At 55.5% G+C, this 22,285-nt stretch overlaps 1 protein-coding gene across 3 annotated transcripts in view; it reads left to right on the forward strand.

The window, feature by feature from the left end:
* The window catches only part of rreb1a (ras responsive element binding protein 1a), a 28,720-nt gene that overhangs the window by 1,418 nt on the left and 5,017 nt on the right, over positions 1-22,285 (forward strand). For 2 of the 3 annotated variants that reach the window (XM_052054245.1, XM_052054246.1), the window contains exons 2-15: positions 10,472-10,528; positions 15,514-15,627; positions 15,776-15,947; positions 16,058-16,133; positions 16,203-16,292; positions 16,361-16,524; positions 18,005-18,146; positions 18,219-18,397; positions 18,481-18,670; positions 18,757-18,993; positions 19,288-19,735; positions 19,806-21,261; positions 21,682-21,857; positions 22,078-22,263. In XM_052054245.1, the coding sequence (XP_051910205.1) occupies positions 15,516-15,627; positions 15,776-15,947; positions 16,058-16,133; positions 16,203-16,292; positions 16,361-16,524; positions 18,005-18,146; positions 18,219-18,397; positions 18,481-18,670; positions 18,757-18,993; positions 19,288-19,735; positions 19,806-21,261; positions 21,682-21,857; positions 22,078-22,263 (3,628 nt within the window). In that variant the 5' untranslated portion in view covers positions 10,472-10,528; positions 15,514-15,515. The remainder of the gene's footprint in view (positions 1-10,471; positions 10,529-15,513; positions 15,628-15,775; positions 15,948-16,057; positions 16,134-16,202; positions 16,293-16,360; positions 16,525-18,004; positions 18,147-18,218; positions 18,398-18,480; positions 18,671-18,756; positions 18,994-19,287; positions 19,736-19,805; positions 21,262-21,681; positions 21,858-22,077; positions 22,264-22,285) is intronic. The other variant, XM_052054247.1, reaches the window with a different exon arrangement.

The raw sequence follows: 22,285 nt of genomic DNA on the forward strand, positions 1-22,285 counted from the left end.
CGCAGCTAACAGCTGCTGGTTGCACAGTGGTGCGGTGACCTTGCTCAGACAAATTTATCAAGAAAGTCAGCCTCGTTGTCGTTTAAAATTGGTCGAGGCGACGACAAGTCGTCGAATGTCGCCGTTGGGGGCTGAAAACGTCACCTTGGTGGTGCTTTGCTCACTTTTTCGACGCATCTTCGAGACTTTTTAGCGTCTCGGTTGGCGTGACGCCTGTTGCATCCTCCCCACCCCCCGACCCCAACCGTGTTCCCCACTACCATTTCACGCACGCGCCTATCCCCGTCGTTGACTTTCCACGCTGGTTCGCGCGTGCACGCGACTCTTTCGAGCATCTTGGTAGCGCGTTAGCCGCTTAGCTTAGCTTTGCGCGTAGGAGGATGCTGGCCGTGTATGAGGTGTCATGACGTCACCGCCGTGTCTTATCTGCGTGAGTCAATGATTGACACTTGCAAGAAGTAGGGAAGGACTTTTGGGACCGCCTTCGGGAACTTTGCAGTTAACTTGTTACGACACGACACCGAAATGATGCGCAACCGTGGCGATTGATGGACTTCTAGTACATTTGTTTTCAAGTTATGTCATTCAGAAGTTTAGATGTGCTGCAGGAGTGAGGGATAGATGTACCTTGATTTGTGTTTTTGCGGCGCTTGCGGGATGTGATGATGACGATGAAGATGGTGAACATGTGTCCAGATGGTCAAATGACAAATGAAGGGATGCTTCAAATAACACAAGTAATATTTCGGCAAATCTGCTAATTGTCATTGAAATGGTGATTGAGAGGGAGGTAGACCCTCCTGCTGGTCATCCAGCGATCATGCGAAGCGTGCGCAACCTTTGCCATCCATTTTCTACCGCTACCAACACAATTCAAATCGAGGGCAGACAATTATTGCGAAACGTAAAGTAAAAAGCCTTCTGAAACCATCCTCAGAACTGCCAAGAAGTTTTCTGCAGATGATAAAGCACATGATGAGCCCAAAAGTCTTTGACCGATGCTCATACGATGAGATGCTTGTACTGATGCCAAATCATCTCAAAACTGATGTAAACTATGTTAAAGAAGACAATTTGCAAGTCTTCCTATCTCACTAATGCATGTTGAGATGCTACTAGAATTGTTCCATCGACGCTAAAGCACATTTGAAACTGTCTAGAAGTCATCCACTGACGTACTACACATTGAGATACTTTGAGAATTCTGAGAATTGATGCTAACAATGCTACCAAAAAAACTTCTCAGCAGTCTTCTACTGCCACAAGCACAAATTTAAAGCTTTTACAAGTAATCTGATGTGACTTTCTAGAAGTCATTCATTGATGTTTGGACACAGCATCCAAGTCATGAACAACAAGTTGTTCACTGATGCTAGCACGCGTTTTGGAACCATTTCAAAGTTTTCAAACATGTCAAGAGTCTTGTAGAAGCCATTCGCCGTTGTGATTAGAGATGCTTCCAGAAGTTCTTCACTGATGCTAACACAGACTAAAACATTTTCCAAGTCTTCTGCTGATGCTAAAACACGTGAAGAGATTTGTAGAGGTCACCCGCTGATGTGAATACCCAATGTATAAGCTCTTAGAAGGCTTTTTGCTGATGCTAACGTGTTAGCAGTGAAGAGTCTTCCTCTGATGCCGGAACCTATTAAAAGCCTTCTAGAAGTCCCCCACTGATGTTGAGATGCTTCTCGAATTCTTCCACTGAAGCTAACATATTAGCATTCCGGTGAAGCTCTGATGCTAAAACACACTTTTCTCGAAGTCTTGTACTAAATGCTATTGTCCATTTAGCGTGCATGAAGAGGAAATGCAACTCATGGAAGCCTGCATTCGAGAATTCATTGACTTATGCCAAAACGTGGAAATGAAAAAAAGCCAGACTGTTTACAAGTGGTGCACTCATGTCCCACATTACTTGTGGAATTCCTCCGCCGATGCTAACAGGTTAGCTTCCCTGTAAAGTAAGTCAGCAGAGCTGCGTTCCGCCCCAGGCAGACGCGCATCTGCGCCTCTCGCCGTCTATTGGCCCGTCCACTGCTCTGCGCGTGTGCGCGCGCGTACGCACGCACTTCGTCTCTTTTCACACGCGCGCAGCGCGCGAGTGGGAGGGAGGAGCGCCAATCAAAACATCAAAGCGCTGGGAATTCCTGGGCGTTGTGGCGACCGGAGGATGCTTCCTCTTGACCGGCCGAGAGGCCGGCCTGGCCGTCATGGCTTCGAAACATGCGGTGCGCACAAGACGCTCTTTGTGCGCCACCGGCGCCTCCTGCATTGTGAGCGCGCTCCTGCACCGCCTGTGGCCACGTAGTTGGCGTGACGACAGCGGATGCTCGCCACTTTTTGTCCCTGGTGGCGCTTTATTTGAAAAGAAGCTCCACTTTGTTCGCTTGTTCCCACTTGCTCCCCGCGTTGCATCAAGATGAACTCGGACGTCGTGGAACAATTTGAAACAACCGGGCACTCTTTGAAGTCACGATATCGATGACGATGGAGTCAGGTGACTTGGGCCGAGAGGCCGAGTGCACTCTGGACTGTTCGCAGGCGACCCGAATACACTTGAGCGTTGGCGCTCACGTTCGCACCGAAGGACCCGTTCATGGAGGCAAACGGGCGAACCACACACAGGAAGGCTAGAGCCAAGATTCCGACTTGTAATAATAACTTTAAGAACTGATGCTTTTAATCTGTTGATTTTTTTTTTTTTTTGTGGTTGTCCCCCCCCCATCAATCGGACAAAAAACCAAAAACAATTCTAAATTTCCGTCCCTTTATTCCAAAACGGAGCATTCGTTCGATTGGACGTTGCCGTTAATGTACAAACATGAATTGATGATTTGGTCCATAGCATTCATGAGAACATGTTGTTTTTCAAAGTAAAAGTAGTTTGTCAATGTCTTATTTTGAAAGAACACAAAGAAAATCAGTATAATCTTTCACGGAGGATGACAGAAAGCATAGTCAATGTTTCCAATCATACAAGGTCTCTGAGCCATTGTTAGTGATCTTGATAATTTTGATCATGCATTATTTTTCAGTGAATGAAGTGTAGCGCTTCTTGCTTACTAAGGGATGCTGTTTGATATTCAGCGCGAGACTACTTAGTTGTGCCGTGAGAACATACTTTGTCGTGGAATTGTATTTTTTGGTGGGGGGCGGGAATGAAACTGCCATGGCAATTGTTCATTAGTTTCAGACTCTCGAATCACTGCAAAGGGATTTTCAGTCACGTTGAACCAATTGAAGTGTTACGTCTCGAATTGGAACATTGGAACTCGACAAATTTTGAGGCGGATACAAACACCACTTGCTGGCCGGCCGCAAAGAATTCAGCGGGAACGATGACTGTAATTTGAAATTGAAACGAAGGAGGTAACGATGATCCACTGGCCACTCTTTGTGGGGGGACCGGGAACCCCCATACTCGAATATTTCTCTCTGCGCGTTAATGACGTTTCAATGGGATGCACGTGTGTCATTGGGGAGTCAAGCGGCTAATTAAAAGCTTTCACGGTCCCCCTGAGACGCTCACTGTCTCCACATTCAGCTCATGTTAATACACGCACGCACACATTGATCCACTTGTAGTCTCGTGAGCGCCCCCTACAAGCTCTTTGTCAACCTCTGAAAGGCGCTGACAAAACAAGCGAAGGATAGACGCGAGCCCCGGCTACCGTCTGGTTGCGCGCGCGGTGCTATTTAGAGAGCCGCCTTTTTTTAGATAAGATTAGGTTTCGCCCCCGAGCCCCCCGCCCCCTCCTCCCCAGCGGGTGAGGGAAGATGGCGAGGAGGGAGGGGGAGGAGATAAATGCAAGGTGCAGGCCAAAGTTGAAGACGACACGACTCGCTTGCCGCATCCGCACGCTCGCCCTCTCGCGTCTCGAGAGCCATTGCGTAAGCCGCACGCGGCCGATGCCGGCAGACTTCCGTTTGGGAGCTTTGAGAAGACTGAGTCTCAAATATGCTCAACTCTCGGAGCGCCGCCGCTAAAAACCCCGAGTACCAAGGCAAAAGTGGCGCGAAAAGGGCAGTCGGGAAACGGTGCGGGTCACCCCATGACGAGAGCACCCTGGCGTTTGCTGTGCTCCTATTTTGGGATTGATCCCAGCAACCGAAAGGTTCTGAGCGGTTCCGTTTCCTTCATCAACCTGTGAGCCCAAGCTCCGCCTCTTCCCGTTTCCCTCATCAACACCCCGATGCTGTGACAGGAGTGAAGGATGATTGACGTTGGCCGTTCCAGACTGCATAATGATGGCAGTGGGATTTCGGGGTGGGGGGGTGGGGGGGCATCGAGGTCCACTGCGCGTCACAAAGTTCCCTTGCAGCGATGGGGGTGACAGTGAGGTCTACACGGCAGCCGTCCGGCCGACGGAAAAGCATCAACTTGCACCCCCCACCCCACTACCCCTCCCCCTCTCTGGCCACTCTGACATTCTTTCACAGCTCGGACTTTGTCCCGGCAACAAATAGGTCGAGGCTTGTGGCGACGGTAGGCGGGCGGTCCCGGCCTTGCCGTCTGTCAGTGCCCCGAGCCGCTCATCGACGACGGCGTCGGGCCACGCCCGAGCGCGCCGGCTCAGCCTACAGCATGCCAGGCATCCGGCGCAACAGGTCCGACCTCCACGCGACGCCTCGACACAAAAGCCCGCCCGCTCTGTGGGAGGAAGTCGAGGCGCCGCAAAGAGTTAAAAAAGCCGGCCGAGTAGCAGCCAGCCTCAAAGGCGACTCCCCCGCCCACCCGCCAGCCGCTGCTGACTAAACACTTTTGTCAGCTGGCTGCTGACGGACGAGGACGAGGAGGAGGAGGAGGACGCAAGTGAGATGGATACTTGAATCCAAATGAAAGTGTCCCAACGGCAACATCAACATTTAGCCGAGCGACTTTGACTGAACAAGAACAATGCACAGGGCCCGTCTTTGCATGTTTGGTGGATCTTGCCATTTGCTTTGTGTCCTTCATGACGTGCTCATCAACATTTGGGCATTGAAAATCTCACTTGGCCATTCACATCCCGAGAAGAAAACAAAAGGACGTGCTGCACTGTTTTTTATTTCTTTATTTTTTCTTGCCAGCAAGTAGCACCTCAAATGGGATTGTGTTTGTGTCAACTCGAAACAGGACTTCAATGACGTTTGAATTCCATTAAATGGGGCCTAAATCAATGAGTGGAAAAAGAATATTGTGAAAGATGAGAGAAGAATGACCTAAGTAGTGATTTTGATTGATTGATTTTTGGGTGGGGGCGGAGGCCAATTCTTTTTTTGGAATTGGAAACCAAAATGTGGGATGCGCTAACTTTTCATGTCTATCGATGCCACATCCGGTCAGCATGAAGTGGTCATCGGTGAGCTCCAACACTTAAGGAGTCGTCCTCGCTGCCATTGGCCGATGGCAAGCTGATTGCAGCCGCACTGGCGAGCCCGCGCCGAGGCGAATGATTCGGGCGCTTCTTAGCAGCAATGATACAATGCTCGCTCATTACCATGCCGATCGATCGATTGATTGGATAGTTTGTGTGTAATTGCAACTTGTGCGTCACTTGTCGATTGCGTTGTTGTGTTTAAATCGCCTAATCCCCATTACACGCGCTAATCTCTCTCTCTCTCTATCACACACACACACACACACACACACACACACACACACACATGCTGGTGACCACACTGATTAACACACAAACAGACAGTCAGAAAAGAAGAGGAATGCGTGCACACGCAGCCCCTCCCTCCAGTGAAAAGGTACCATTGTTTGTTCTACAAACACGGGACACACCTTGTTATCATGGCGACCGCAGACAGCACCAGCATGCCCCCACACTACGCACACATAGACTGATACTTACATTTCCTACTTAGCAGTGTGGGGGTCCGATTGTAGCCATCGATGACTACCATTTCATAAAGTCCTCCCACCACCGAGGCATTTAGATTTGCAGCACTTTGTCATTTTTTTGTCATCGGCACCGGTGGCGGGGACAGTAGTTCGACTCAAATAAAAGGACTGTTGCTGTTTGTGTGTGTGTGTGTGTGTGTCTGCGCGCACGCGTGTGCATTGTTGTGTCACCAAAATGGCTGTCATCACGCATGGGTCTCACGATGACGCACACACGCGTGCGCGTTCAGGCACTTCCTATCTCATCCACGGAAGTCCACTGCGATCGGACTGATCCCGCCTGCCCCCCACCCCCCAACAAACGAACTCTCAATGCTTGCATCATGTGACAGCGTGACAATCAATCAATCTCAATGCTGTTGGGTCATTGTATTTTTAGCTCAGTAACAAACACTTGTTCCACTGTGGGGATGATGTGCTCCCTGCTCTTCTAGGCAGACTGTGTGTGTGTGTGTGTGTGTGTGTGTGCATGCGTTCGGGCAAGCGCGTGGTCTCAGGCGTATATTGTTGTAGGTGTGGCCATAAAACTCCATTCAACTTTTTGTCCAAATGACAATAACACTCCCATGGGAAAATCTCCCCCCCCCCACACACACACAGACTATTCAGGTTTGCGCGCGTGTGTGTGTGTTTTGCCTGGAGGCACACACACACAGGATTTTTCACTGAACTGAAACCCGGTCTGCGACCACGCCCCAACACGCACGCATGCGCGAACGCAGAGGCCAGTTGCAGTGCACTCAGTTTCACGACCTCCTTGGGGACTTTTCTTGGCTTTTTTGTCTTCTTCTGGCGACCATCGTCACTGAAGAAAGGCTCTGCGGGCATCAAAAAAAAAAAAGAGAAGACGAAAAAGAGTCCCCCCTCCACTTCCTGCTTCCTCTCCAGACAGGAAGTGAAGGTTGCCAGCGTGTTATTTCAGCATCTCTGCCGTGCTGATAAGTGATGTCGTTGCTCCAACTTTGTCGATGTGTGCGCGCGTCAGTCTGCGTTTTGCTCACTCGGGCATGTAAGGGAGGTGGCAAAGTCCAAGCGCTGTTTCCCAAACTGTCAAAAGAATTGACGATGGCCAGTGAGTGAAGTGGACGAGAAAAACTGGCTCCAATGATCAGGGCATCACCGACGAGACGCAACTAGCATTGATCTTCATCATCCATTCATCTGTCTATGAATTAGTTTCAATTTGTCAATGCGCAAAGATCATACAATTGTGATTGACGTACTGCTTTGGTTCGGAAGATGGCCACGACTTGTTTCCCAAAGTAATGGCAGATGTTTGGGGGGGAACCCACAAAGGCTGTTTTCATGGAAGACAACAGAGATGGCGTCTGCTGGTGACTGTTGAGAGACAATTTGAAGGCAAACAAGGTCTCGAAATGGTGAAGCAATGATCGAATTAGCCGGCAATGAATTGGATCCTCACTCGGTTGTAGTTGTGCTTTATTGGGGCCACCGTTTGATCCTCAGCACATTGCCAATGGCACGGAAAGATTTTTGCGACCCCGTTTGCAAACATTTGCTCACTCGTTCGCGACAACCTCCTCACTACAAATATGTTTCATTCTTTTTCAAAACTATGTCGGTCACCTATGTCAGCATTCCAGTGTAGTGGTTGGAGAATGAGTGAATGATTCCCAAAAGGGCCGTCGCAAGCACACGCCCTCAGGGCTGTCCCACACAGGATGGCGGGCGGGCGTCCAGCGACGCCATTGGCCGGTAGCGCGGCCTTGTACTTTGGCCTCTGGCGGCCATCAGCGCAAAGAAAAGACGGCCAACAAACGTGAAGCGCGAGTGAAGGACGGAGGGAGCGAGTCACGCGAGTCAGAAGTTGAGCTCACGTAAGCCGCACATCCGCCATCTTGCGGTTGCCCGCCAGCTGGTGCCAACACCTGTTAGCGCATCTTTGTTTTGCTCCAAATGCTCAGTTGCACATGATGATTGACATGCTAGGTGACGGCGCCCCTTGCGCTCGTGTCCATGTGGATGACAAGATGACAGCGACCTAAGCAGTTGTGCGCTCATTCGCCCAATGCGCTCTCACGTATGCGGGCGGTGTGTTTGTGGCAGCTGTTGCACATGAATGTGTGCCTTGTCGTGCAGCTGTGCTGTGCGCGCGCCCGTCAATGTGTTGATTGGAGCTGTGAATTGTTGCGACGAGGTTTGGTTTTGTTCCAAAAATGTCCATTCGAGTGATTGAGAAAACGTGTTAGCATTGCGTTAACGTCTGTGAACATGCGCTCAAAAGCTCTTATTTGGAAGTCATCGCTGTATTTTGACGAATAAGGTCCTGGAGTTGGGGATTCCGGATGTCGGTCACCGCGCTGGCGGGGACCCGTTAGTGTGCGTGGAGGCTGTCGGCGGCACCTGTCGGTGAGAGTGAAACAGCTGCTCGGCACGTTGATGTCTCCCGAGGACCCCCCCCCCCCCCCCACCTCCCCAACCAACCGTTGCGCACGTGCAACGGCAATGGCAGAAGGCCGCACGTTGGGTGCAAGTGCGTGTCGTTATACAGCAAGCGACACGTTGGCCACCTCTTGATGATGCTCACCATGATGTCAGCGGCGGTCTTTAATGACCGACGTACGGAGAAGCCCTTTATTCCGTCGGCCGCTTGAAAAGTGGACTTTGTGTTTGCGGCGGCGCCGGCTGGGAGGGATGCTTTGCGGGTGAGTGTGCTCTCAGCAGGCCACGGCGACGGGCCGCGCATTGGCTACCTTGGATCCGGACGTGGTCGGCTTCGTTCAACTTCATCTGTAGTAGGGACGTTCTCGTCACATGAAAAATATTTGTGTTTTTTTTCCCCGCGAGGATGCCTTTGACATGACATCGTTGGCACCGTAACCTCTTGGCATTTCTTTTGAAAGGGTCCGTTTTGAAGTCGCTGCCGACGGGCACGTCACGACTGCGTTGGCGACGCTCGGGCAGGCGGGCGGGGTGCCGCTCATCCGGTCCGACCGGATTCTTCTCGTCACTCGCGCCGCTCTGTGCCGCCCGCGCTTTGCGGCAAATGATGGATGATGCGCAGAGGTCAAAGGTCACATCCGGCTGACTCAAACTTGAGCACTTTTGGCCTGAAATGTGGCAAACACAAACTGTCCTCTTTTCATCTTGCCTTCTTTCCTTGCACATTTTCTGTTCTTGCCTTCTTTCCTCCTTTTACGTTTGCTCAGCCTTCGTTCTCTGCTTTTGGCATCCTCTCATCCCTCTCCCCACTGTTTCCTGTATACACTCTGGACCTGTCCTCGTTCCTTCTGCTGTCCTTTCTCGCTTGCTCCTTTCCACATAGCGACTGCTTCCCTTCCCTTCATCTTCCTCGCTTCCTTTCCGCTGGCGTTTGCCGTCATGTGTGGACGTGTGCGGCACGTCCGGGCCGGCCCGGTGCATCCCAGCAGCATTCCTCTCCTCTCCTCTTCTTTGTGGCATCATGTCACCTGCGAGCATCTGAACGCTCAGCAGAGGATGTGTGGATGGGAGGCGTCTTGTCAGACTTTTCCTTCCAACAGCACTTTGAATGCTGGGTCCTTGCTTTCGGGCAAGGAGAGGAGGAAGACATTCTTCTTTTGGTCTCGGCGTGCCGCCGCCGCCGCTGCTGCTGAGAATCAAGTTGCAACTTGTTGTCAGCAGCGGCTTCTCTCGCTCGCGGCTCGCCGCTTAGCTTAACGTCAGGATGGCCTTTCTCCGGCTAGCCACTTAGCGTGAAGTTGCCACTCCAATTTTTTTATCTCCCCCTACCCCCATCTCGACGTGCCGTAATTAGCCCGGTGCTAAGCTCTTAATCTCGCTCTCCTCCCCAAATCCATCCTCTCCACTTGCCCTCATCCCTCTATTCAGATTATCGCTCTCTGTGTCCTCTGCTTGCTCATCTTGACTTGGATGAGCGTCTCCCATCGGCCGTTGTTGATGAGGCTCTCTTGCATGGTTTTGCCGTTGTCATACCCCACCGGCGCTTTTGTCTCGGACGGCAAAATCTGCCAAAAAGGACTTTGGGGCTGGCTTAGCTTCTCGAGCTACCTTGCATCATCATCATCATCGTCACCATGCAAAGCGGCGGAACGGGTCGGAATGTCGCTCGCGCCGCGCACAAGCGACAGTTCAGACTTCATGAAAGCAAAAGTCAGCCCACTGGAAATGTACAAATCCTGAGTGCGGCCAAGTTAGTCACGGGGTGGCGCGTACAGGACTGGACTACGCCGAGGAAGTTGGCTTTCCTTGGATTTGGCCTGCCTGTGCGGACTGCGTGTGTCTCGGCTTATGTCGGTGGGCATTTGATGACGGCTGAACGTCGCCTGGCGACATGGCGGCAGTGTGTGAAGCCAGCGTGCTATATTCCTGTTAAGCGCGCTGTCAAAGCGCCGCCGCTTCCTTCCTCGAGATCTTGCGTTTTCCTCGCGCGTCTCCCGAGCAGCGTGCTACTCTCGGACAGGCAGCGGCCTTCGCAGTCGCGAAGGCCTCTGAAAACGTCCATCCGAGCCCGCCTCAGATTTCACTCCCTCGATGGTCATGCCGCGCCCCCGGGGCGTGTCTTCATACCTGTGCGTGTTGGTGTTGTACTGACGTGTTTGTGTGCTCTTTCCGCAGTGTGAGCAGCGGTTGCAGACGCTCAACCCAAAGAAGCGAGCGAGCCTTTCTTTGCAGGTAAATATTCTTTCCCTCCATTGCCACTGAACCGCACCCCCATCCCCAACCACACACACACCTCATGCCCCTCTTTGCCAATCTTGCCTTGCCCTCTGAGTTTAATGGCTGATTGATTGATTTATTTATATTAAAAAAAAAACAACCTACCTACCTACTTCCATTCATCAGCACGGATGACTGCATCCCTGTGTGCGTGCTTGCGTGTGTGTTTTAAAGGCAGGAGGAGTGTGTGTGCGCGCGCAGCGTGAAGGAATCTGCAAGCTGATTGGCTAACAGCCGGCAGACAGTTTCCTCAGCGCTTGGCTTTAGGTCAGGCCTTTGCACCCCGCCCACTCCCGCACCGCCTAGTGGAGCTGACACACGTCTGATGATATCTCAACACTTTATCACGCCGGCTCCAAACTCCAACTCCACCGTGCACGCGTAAACTTGGAAAACAAGATGGAGGCGGGGGAGTGCGAGAGGGAGATGATGCAACGGGGAGGGGAGGAAAGGAGGAGTTGAGGAAGTTACCGACAAATGAGTCGCAACGAACGAACCAACGTGTGCAGTCGACATTCTTCAAAAGTCGAACGCTCATCGCGTGTGCTCCGCTCGCTCGCCGGTGTCAAGAGAGTGCGAGTGTGGAGGATGGTGGCTGGCAGCCGAGTGTGAGCTGGACGAAGCCGAGCCATCTCCCACGACTCTTCCTCGTGTCCACTTCCCGTTGCCGGCAGACGCCGGCGTTCAACCCAACTTGATCTGCGTTGCACGTTCACAAAGCATCCACATAACCACAACGACAGAGTCTTGTGTTCTGGACACTCGGGTGAGGAGAGGGGCGGAGCTGTCAACTGATCACCACCTGGTGGTGAGTAGGCTCCGATGGTGGGGGAAGATGCCGGTCCGTCCTGGCAGACCCAAATGTATTGTGAGGGTGTGTTGGGAGCGTCTGGCGGAATCCCCTGTCAGAAGGAGTTTCAACTCCCACCTCCGACAGAGCTTTTCCCATGTTCCGGGGGAGGCGGGGGACATTGAGTCCGAGTGGACCATGTTCCGTGCCTCTATTGTTGAGGCGGACAATCTGAGTTGTGGCCGTAAGGTGGTTGGTGCCTGTCGTGGCGGCAACCCTCGTACTCGCTGGTGGACACCAGCAGTAAGGGATGCCGTCAAGCTGAAGAAGGAGTCCTATCGAGCCTTTATGGCCTGTGGGACCCCAGTGGCAGCTGACGGGTATCGACTGGCCAAGCGGAACGCAGCTTTGGTGGTCGCCGAGGCAAAAACCAGAGCATGGGAAGAGTTCGGTGAGGCCATGGAAGCCGACTTCCGGACGGCTTCGAGGAAATTCTGGTCCACCATCCGACGTCTCAGGAGGGGGAAGCAGTGCACCATTAACACTGTACAGTGGGGATGGGGCGCTGCTGACTTCGACTCGGGACGTTGTGAACCGGTGGGCAGAGTACTTCGAAGACCTCCTCAACTCCACCAACACGCCTTCCTTGGAGGAAGCAGGGGATTCTGAGGTGTGCTCTCCTATCTCTGTGGTTGAAGTCACTGATGTGGTTAAAAAGCTCCTCGGTGGCAAGGCCCCAGGGGTGGATGAGATCCGCCCGGAGTTCCTCAAGGTTCTGGATGTTGTGGGGCTGTCCTGGTTGACACACCTCTGCAACATTGCGTGGTCAACGGGGAGAGTGCCTCTGGATTGGCAGACCGTAGGGTGTGTTCCAACTACAGAGGGATCACACTCCTCAGCCTCCCTGGTAAGGTCTATTCAGGGGTGTTGGAGAGGAGGGTCCGTCAGGAAGTCGAGCCTCAGATTGAGGAGGAGCAGTGTGGTTTTTGTCCCGGCCGTGGAACAGTAGACCAGCTCTACACCCTTAGCAGGGTTCTCGAGGGTATGTGGGAATTCGCCCAACCAGTCTACATGTGTTTTGTGGACTTGGAGAAGGCGTTTGACCGTGTCCCTCGGGGAGTTGGTGCTTCGTGGGTATGGGGTGCTTCGTGGGTATGGAGTACCGAACCCCCTGATACGGGCTGTTCGGTCACTATACCACCGATGTCAGAGTTTGGTTCGCATTGCGGCAGTAAGTCGGAATCGTTTCCAGTGAGGGTAGGACTCCGCCAAGGTTGCCCTTTGTCGCCGATTCTGTTCATAACTTTTATGGACAGAATTTCTAGCCGCAGCCGAAGCGTTGAGGGGGTCCGTTTTGGTGGCCTCAGTATTGCATCCCTGCTTTTTGCAGATGATGTGGTGCTGTTGGCTCCTTCAAAAAAGGCCCTCCAACTCTCACTGGAGCGTTTCGCAGCCGAGTGTGAAGCGGTTGGGATGAAAATCGGCACCTCCAAATCTGAAACCATGGTCCTCAGTCGGAAAAGGGTGGAGTGCCCCCTCCGAGTCGGGGGGGAGATCTTGCCCCAAGTGGAGGAATTTAAGTATCTTGGGGTCTTGTTCACGAGTGAGGGCAGGAGGGAACGAGAGATAGACAGGCGGATCGATGCAGCGTCTGCTGTGATGCGGACGTTGTATCGGTCTGTCCTGGTGAAGAAGGAGCTGAGCCAAAGGGCGAAGCTCTCAATTTACCGGTCGATCTACGTTCCAACCCTTATCTATGGTCACGAGCTATGGGTCGTGACCGAAAGAACGAGATCCCGGATACAAGCGGCCGAAATGAGTTTTCTCTGCAGGGTGTCCGGGCTCTCCCTTAGAGATAAGGTGAGAAGCTCGGTCATCCAGGAGGGGCTCCGAGTCGAGCCGCTTCTCCTCCACATCGAGAGGAGCCAGATGAGGTGGCTTGGGCATCTGATTCGGATGCCTCCTGAACGCCTCCCTGGTGAGGTGTTCCGGGCATGTCCCACCGGGAGGAGACCCCGAGGAAGACCCAGGACACGCTGGAGAGACTATGTCACCCAGCTGGCCTGGGAACGCCTCGGGATCCCCCGGGGAGAGCTGGAAGAAGTAGCTAAGGAGAGGAAAGTCTGGGCTTCCCTGCTAAAGCTGTTGCCCCCGTGACCCGGCCCCGGATAAGCGGTAGAAGATGGATGGATGGATGGATGACAGAGTCTTGAGTAAGCGGACAAAATCGTTCCCAAAATATGAACGGATGAAGCGACCTTGACGATTCTCTTCTGTGCTACGCTCAGATTCACGAGACGTCTGGGACTCGATGTGAAATCGGATCACACTCGATCTCTGACGGCAAATGGCTGTGCCGCCGCCTCCAAACGGACCGTGGATGAAGTCGTCGTTGAAAGCTGCATCAAATGAGGCGTAGTTGGGGCTGGCCGACGTGGCTCACAGCAGGAAGATGCTTGACGTTTGAGCAGAGTGAGGCCTGCGCGGCCATTTCTAGGAATGCAGTCAGGAATGTGTTAGTGCGGGTGCCATCTTGTGTGAGATGGAGAGCGAGTAGGAGGAGGAGGAGGAGGAGTATGAGGACAGTTAGCCGGTCATAAATAGTCAACATATGGTCACCGGATCCTGCCCTCCCCCACGTCTGATGCTAAACTCGGGGGGCTGTTAGCTGACACCCGACGTCACGCCTTCCATCGACATGGCAGCTCATCCACTGTCCACCCGCTCGCACGTCAACTACATGAGAGCAAAGAAAGACGTTGACACCTTCATTCCTGTAGCCCGGAGCGCGGGAACTGCTCTTCCTTCGTGTGCTAACGCTTGCGGCAAATAATTTTATCCTCCATGTGCTGCTTCCAACTCGAAAGCAATGAAGAACTCCACAAACAGTGCAGCGGCACGCATAGTAACCATAATAACAACAGTCAAAATAGTATCTGCGCTTGGAAGTGGCGCTGGAAGTTGCTTGTTTGAGTTGCGAGCGCGCTTACGGTCGTGTGTCAAGGCAGCGTACGGTGGCCAGGGATTCCCTGTTTTGTAGCTCCACACGGAGGCTACGATGGGACTACTCGGACCGCTAAATGCGAACTAAGCTCGGTTGTAGCCGCGGGACGATCTGACTCGACGACCCGCAACGTTTTGAACTTCGTGAGTCTCATGATGACGCTTTGAAAAGCTCCGCTGCCAGCGGAGTTACGTGCGCCGGCGCCGGACGGATTGCGGCAGATGCGCAAAAACAGCCACCGGAGGCATCCTCTTTCCGTCTTGGTCCGGCTAACGATCCCCCCCCCAGGCTCTCCATCCTTCTCCCCCTCTTCAGCCTCCTCCTCATCCTCTTCTTGCAACCATCTGTTGCTGTTTGTTTTCAGCCTGCTGTAAAAACTGCCGCCCGAGCACTTCATCAGACAAAAGTGACACTTATGCGTGTGTGAGCCTGAAAATGAATGAGGCTAATGTAAAAAAACAATCCCGTGTGTGTGTGTGTGTGTCCACCTGCTCCTGCTTTGTCATGACACAAGCAATTGCAACACTGACACATGCACGCAAACACACCCGTCCATAGTGGCAGTTGTCAGCAGTCAGCCTAATTTCACTCTTTCACTCTCGTAAAAGGAGAAGTGAGAACAATCAATGAAAAGTAAAATAACTGCGCGCCTGTGTGTGTCAGCTCCTCAAATTGTACAAAAATAAATGTACTTAGTTTCTGTTTTGTTGGAAAAATGAATCTCTTAGCTGTCCGACTCATTTCTACGTGGAATGCACACGCACGCACGCACAGCAAGCTGAGCTGGAAGAGGAAGTGGCCGACTCCGGAGAGTGTCTTCCTGTGGGGGAAGCTAAACAGGAAATGGTCATCATTTCTTCTCCTCTGACGACTCTTTTCGCCAATCTGCGTGTGCGTTTTGAGCAAACAAGTGTGTGCCTGCTTGCAAAATGTCCCCTCCGGTTGAGTTGGCTCGGGCCCATGAAACCGTCCGCTGGCCTCGAAAACATGTGACCTCTAACCCGTTCTTTGTGACCTTCACGCAACATTCATCAACTTTCTTTTTGAAGGTGGTGTGCACTTTCACGCTTGGCAGAAAGCAGGTGCCGTCTCGTGTTGGATGATGCTCACGTGACACGAGTTGATTAACTTTGTGCGTGTGCGCAGACATGGAAAAGGCCACAGAAAAGCAGGAAGCAGGAGGAGCCAACTCGGTGGCGAAAGGCCAAGAGGCGGGGCTGGCGGAGGAGACGCTGCAGAATAGCATCAGTAGCATCAAAGGTACATTAGCTTCTGCGTGTCGTCCAGTTGCTCCTCGGTTGTCTTTTTGTCGGGGCAGGCTCGTGGCTTGTGTCGCCGATGGGGTCCCTTACGCTCGTCGCGTGAGTGGACGTCTTTGACTGTCAGTCACTGTGACCCCGCCCACCAGTTGCATCTGAGAGCACCAAGAACGAGGACGAGAGCGCGCCGAGCCTCCATAACGGCGGCGGCGGCGACTTGTCCTCCATCAACGCCATGATGTCGGCGGTGATGTCGGCAGCAGGCAACATTAATGGAGGAGGAGACGCAGGAAGTGATGTCACTCCGGGACCCTCGCCAAGGTGGCCGCAAATTTCCTTAACGGGGATAGCTCCCGACACGGTCGCCGCCACGCACGTGTGGCGAAGGCCCGAGTTTTTCACCGCCGCTGACTGATTTGTGCTCCTTCTAGCCCCTCCCCCAGCAAAACGCCCGGGGCCTCGGCGGCCACGAGGGCGCCGCCCGGCCGCGGCGTCCGTCGCAGCCAGGTGAGCCCGGCCCTCTCGCCCCTCGGCCCGCGGACGCCCGTTGACGCGTCGCTTTGTCTCGGCCGCCAGGACGCCAAAGATGATCACGCCGCCCACGTGTGCCCGCTTTGCGACAAGAGCTGCCAGTCGCAGCATCAGCTCACCATGCACATCAGACAGGTAATGGCTACACGCCCGCGCTTCCGCTTCGAAAAGGCCGTCCTCACGAGCGGGCGTTTTTGTTGTAGCACAACGCCGACGCGGGCGCCACGGACCACTCATGCAGCATTTGCGGCAAATGCTTGAGCTCGGCCTCGTCGTTGGATCGCCACATGCTGGTGCACAGCGGCGAAAGGCCCTACAAGTGCAGCGTGTGCTCACAGACGTTCACCACCAACGGCAACATGCACAGGTATGCGCACGGGCGCGCGCAACCATGGCAGGAAGTTGTCCATTAACCCGTCCTGCATTTCGCCATGGTGGAAGAACAACTTCACTGGTGGGTGGCTGCGTTCAGGAAGTTAGACTTTAAACCATCTGTCCCCATCTCACACGCACACACACACACAGCAGCAGCAACGCCCATCGTTTATCAGTGGAGTGCAGCCTGAAACATCCACACGCGGCGGCCGTGTTCGTACGCCCGCTTGCAGGCGTCTTTGATTGTGTGTCTCGTTGCGAAACAAGTTGGCCCGCAGGTCTGCGTGTGAAAAATGAAAATCCAAAATGGAACATTGGCATCAAGGATTTGGCTTGGCTCCCTAAAAGAACACACACACACACACACACACACACACACTCACACAAGTTCATGAGGGAGCCAGGCAGACTGCGCACATCAATGTTTGGGGAGGGGGAGGGGGTTGTCGGCATCAGAGCAGTACACATGTTGTCCAGCGGAGGGCGCCGCAGTCTGAACTTTCAGCCATGATGGCCAACTTGTACTTTTGACACACACACACACACCCACGCACGCACGCACAGCAGCGCAAGGCAGGGGCTACCTGCCCCCTCTCTGGTTGGCGAGCGAGTGAGTTTTGGGGCACCTTTCTCCGCCTCTCTGTGACCGGTGTATCAAGTTGTTGCCGTCAGCTGGCGGCAGGACCCGTTTAGGGCGTCCAGCCTGCTGCCTGCCACCTTCTATTAATAGAGCGCTTCCTTTTGACCTCTTCTCTCTTGACCGCTTCCGTCGTCATCCTTTCTTCTTCCACTTTGTCGCACTAACTCGGTGTTCCCCAACTTTTGCCGTCAGAAAAATCTCACGGCACGCAACCAAAACCAAAGCGTCGCTACCAGTATTGCGGATTGCAGCTCGGCTTTGCGTCCCGTGGACCTTCCGCCATCGAGTGGACGAGCAAATCCATCACTGAGAATTCTCAGCGATCATTTTGTGGGGCCCGCTCATACGCGGCTCGCTAAAATATGGACACAAATTCAAAATTATCTTTGGAGAGATTGCATATTTTTGTTTCCAATCCCCTTTTTGAAATGTAGTTCAACACATTTTTATGGACTTTTGATTCCAAATTGGAGCCACAATTTGCAGATCTTAATGTGATGGTCCATCTACGGCCAACCATGAACATTTTTGATTTATATATGTATGTTTTGAATTCTTCAACGATGTACGAAGAAAACAATGTCATTGAAAGCATGAGCAGAATGTCCCTGAAGCTATTTAGTATTGATTGTTTAGTTTTTATTTTTATTTTTTATCCCGTCGTTGGTTTTCCACGGTTGTGCGTTCATTGATATGAGGGCAAAGCCCAAGTTGGACTCGGCCCACCGCACAAATGATTCTGGGGTGAAATTGGATCATTTGCTCATTGGGACGGCTTCACAAAGCAACTCCCTCCCAAAGTAACCGGCGCACGTTTGCCCCCCGTGCGCAGACACATGAAGATTCACGAGAAGGACCCCGCCAGCAGCCTCCCGCCCGTGAGCCCGCCGTCGCCCACCAAGCGCCGCCGTCCGTCTGTCAAGCGGCGCCAAGGCCAGGAGGATGAGGACGGCGAGGAGCCACCCGCCAAAAAGGTGAGCGCGTTCGGCCCGGCCGTCGAACGGAGCGGTAGGGTGGCGGCGGGGCTAAATGACCACGTCGCGCAGGCGACGGAGGACTCGGCCGCGGAGGACGCGGCGGCGGCGCCGCTGAAGGCCATCGCGGGGGCGGTCAGCGCGCGCGCCGTGGAGGAGCGTGCGCTTCCTTGTCCCATCTGCTTCAAGACGTGCGGCGGGCGGCTGGAACTGGACGCGCACATGGACACGCACCCTGACAGCACGCTCAGGTGCGCACGCGCACGCGTAAAGCGCACGCGCACACCTGGCCCGTGCCGCCGCTGTAAAGGTTTGCCCGTTGCGGTGCTCGCAGGTGCGACTTGTGTTGTCTTTCGTTCCGCACCCACCGCAGCCTGTTGCGTCACAACGCGGGCGTCCACAAGCTCCTCCCCCGAGATCCCAGCGGCCGACCGTTCATCCAGACCAATCCGTCCATCCCGGCCGGCTTCAATGACCTGGCCTTCATGGACTTCTCCTGCAAGAAGTTCGCTCGCGTGGCGCAGGTCGGTTCCTCCGGCCGCCGTCTTTTCGCAAGCCGGGCTTCTGTTTGGCGGCTGAGCCGTGTCTCGCGCGGGCGCTTCCCCCGCAGGTGTGGTGCGAGACCAACCTACGGCGTTGTATCAGCAACTTTCACCGCTTCGTCTGCGAGAGCTGCGACAAGGCCTTCCCGCTGCACTCAGCCCTGGAGCTCCACAAGAGCGCCGCCCACTCAGACGACGTGGCCCAGGAAGCGGCCGGCGCCGGGCAAAACTGCACCCGGGACGCTGGGGACGACGCGCCGCAGTTCCGCTTCATGGAGGCGCTGGGACTCCGGCACATTTCCAAGGTAACCGCCGCTGTCTGGAACCTCCGGCCAGCTCTCGCTCTCGCCGCCCGTGAGGGGCGGAGATTTGCTGCAAGGAAAAAACTGAGAGGAAAAAAGCGCTGAAAGTGTCGGGCCAATGTTTGGTTGAAGTCTTGTCTTCTCCCGATTGCTTGCCTTCCGAAGCCCGGCCAAGCCTCACAGAAATCAAATCCGCAAAAGCAACGACGTGCGCTACTTGAGCTTGGTGACTGACCACTTCATGTGCCTCCTGTCGGGCGCGCCCCTCCTCCCTCCCTCCCTCCCTCCGTCCCTCAGGTGAAGCACACCCCCACGGAGGATGAGATCCACCAGGCGCACCTGGACAGCATCAAGGCGATCCACGTGGAGCCCCTGAGCTGCAGTCTGCCCCAGGAGCTCGCCTTCCCGCCGGGTGGACCGACTGTCGGCGCGGGCGGTCTGACGGCGCTGGGCCTCCCCCTACTGGAGCAGTCGGGAGCCGCCGTCGCCGGCGCGTCCACGCTGCAGGGCCTGTCTCAGCGAGATGCCCTGAGCCTGCTGTCCCTGCAGCCTTTCCAGGCGGGCTTCCTCCTGCAGCCCAACGGCGCCGCCGCTACCGCCGCCGCCGTCAAAGCGGGCGAGGCGGGCGGCGTGGTGGAGCTGGCCGACATCCAGCAGATCCTCAAAGTGGCCGCCGCCGCGCCCAATCAGATGGGACTGGGCTTCCCTGCGCTGGCGAAAGGGGCAGGCTTTGCCGCGGGGCAAGGTGGGCGCCGAGCGCCGCCGTCCTTTGTGTTGGGAACGCCACCGTGTAACGCTTTGCGTTTGTGACGCAGGTCAAGTGCAGAACCAAAAGGCCATGCCGACGCTGAAGCCCAAGCCCCCCGTCACGCCGCGCTCCAGCCTAACGGCGAGCACGCCGCCGCCTCTGCAGAGCTCCCAGCGAGCATCGCTGGGCTGCATCGGTCCCGGCCCGCCGCCGCCCACGCCGGCCCTCTTCAAGTCGCCCTCTTCGTCCTCGCCGCCGGCAGCCGCCACCGCCGCGCACGAAGAGGCTGGGCCGGTCCGCAAGAAAGCGGCGGGCAAAGCAGCGGGCGCGGCGAACGCCGAGGCCGGCTCGGCCAAAGGCTCCTTCCCGTGCCGCTTCTGCGAGCAGGTCTTCTCCTTCTCGGGCGTCCTGCAGGCCCACATGCGCTTCCACCTGGGCATCCTGCCCCACCAGTGCAACATCTGCGACTATGTAGCGCCCGACAAGGCCACGCTCATACGCCACCTGCGCACCCACAGCGGCGAGCGGCCCTACATCTGCCGCGTCTGCCACTACCCGTTCACCGTCAAGGCTAACTGCGAGCGACACCTCCGCAAGAAGCACGGCAAGACGTCCAGGAAGGACATTGAGAAAAACATCAAGTGCGTCTTCTCCGCCTCGCCCGGCAACCCTAGCAGCGCCGCCGTTGCCGCCCTCTCGGCCTCCGACGGCGAGGCGGGGCGGGCCGAGGCCGCTTGCCGCTTCTGCGGCGAGGACCTGAAGACGTACCGGGCCCTGCAGATCCACCTGCGCACGCACAACGGCTGCCAGAGGAAACCTTTCGAGTGTCGCCGCTGCGGCGCCGCCTTCCTGGCCAAGCGCAACTGCATCCACCATTTGCTCAAGCAGCACCCCGAGGTCCAGGAGCGCGAGATCGAGGAGCACATCGCCACCATGCGGCCCGCCACCGACGGGCCGGCTCCGACGCCGTCGGTGAAGACGGAGGAGGCGAGCGGTTTCCGGCAAGATCCCGACCAGCCTCTGGACTTCTCGGCCAAAAGCCGCGGCGCTCGCGTGGCGTCCCCGGTCATCAAAATGGAGAGCGCGTCTCCCACGCCAGAGCGGCCCGGCCCGGAGCCGCCCCTGGACCAGCCCATAGACCTGTCGGTCCCCGGCAAACGCCTTTGGCGAGAAGCGGCCGAGCGGCGCCCGATCAAGACGGAGCAAACGGCCGGCGAGGCGGCTGACGAAGACGAGACGGCGGCCGCCTCGCCTCTGGGGCGCTACCGCTTCGCCCCCGGCTCCACCCCTCCGCCCGCCCCCTCGCCCCGCCCGCAGCGCCTCAAGCCTCTCCTCCCCAAGCCCGCCTCCGTCAAGGAGCTCCCTCCTCTGGCGTCCATCGCGCAGATCATCCACTCGGTGTCCGCCGCCCCCGACCTGCTGAAGAGAGAGGCGGAGGCCAAACCCGCGCCGGCGTCCGAGGCGCCCCCGGACCCGCCGGGCGGCGCCGTCCTCCTGGAGACGCCGGGGGACGACATCGCCAGGTTGCCACTTTTTCTTTTTCTTTTTGAACCATTCCTCTGAAATTGTAAAGCGCCGTTTGACGACAGCAAGTGTGCTTGGGGACGATCGGGTGAGCGTTGGCACAATATGCCCGATCAAGGCAGGGTTGAACTTCCCGGCCCCCGACTTGAACGGGTCACGATTGGGGTCAGAACCGAGGCCTCCCAACGGTCGGCAGTGGCGCCGGCCAAAAGTGTCGGCGGGCAAGAAATCGTTGACCTCGGTCTCCGACTTTTCACGAGCCACCATTTGAACTGGGGCGACATGGAGGACGGCTCGGGATGCGGTGCGCGCGGACAAGTCAAAGGCGGAAAAAGCCCCCAATGCGCTAGCAGTCTGGTTGTCTGCTCGAGATGCTCCGGCTCCGCCTTTGAGCTTTTGTGACGGTTGTGCTTGCGCAGGAAGAGGAACCGCAAGAAGAGTGCCAAGGAGGCGGGCGTGATGGACGTGAACTTGGAGTCCAGCGGCGAGTTGGCCAGCGTGGAGAAGATGCTCGCTAACACCGATGCCAACAAGTTCTCAAACTTCCTGCAGACCGGCGGCGCAAGCCACCTCGCCCCCAAGACTGCCCTCAGAGGTCAAGGCACACACGCACGCACGCACGCCCCAGGGCAACCGTAAAGTGTCCGATTTCAAAATCCCTATATTTGTGAGAAGCGGGCCACGGTTTCAAATGGTGAGTGCAGAATAACGACCCAAGATCAACGCACTTCCTGGTTTGGCCCCATCCCTGGGCGGCGAATGTTTTTGTCGCACGTGGAGTCGTAGTTGAGACCCTGTGACCTTTGCGTGCGCAGATGGCGAGCGAGGCGCGAACAAGGAGGCGGGGTCGCGAGAGGAAGCCAAGACGGCGGCGTTGCTTCCCCAGTCCAAAGGCAAGAAGAACGCCTACTCCAACTCGGTGCAGAAGATGACGTGTCCCTTCTGCCCTCGCGTCTTCCCGTGGGCCAGCTCTCTGCAGAGGCACATGCTCACGCACACCGGTAGGTCGGCGCGCCTCGCCCG

This window comes from Hippocampus zosterae, chromosome 20 (assembly GCF_025434085.1).
Source record: "Hippocampus zosterae strain Florida chromosome 20, ASM2543408v3, whole genome shotgun sequence".
Taxonomy (NCBI): domain Eukaryota; kingdom Metazoa; phylum Chordata; class Actinopteri; order Syngnathiformes; family Syngnathidae; genus Hippocampus; species Hippocampus zosterae.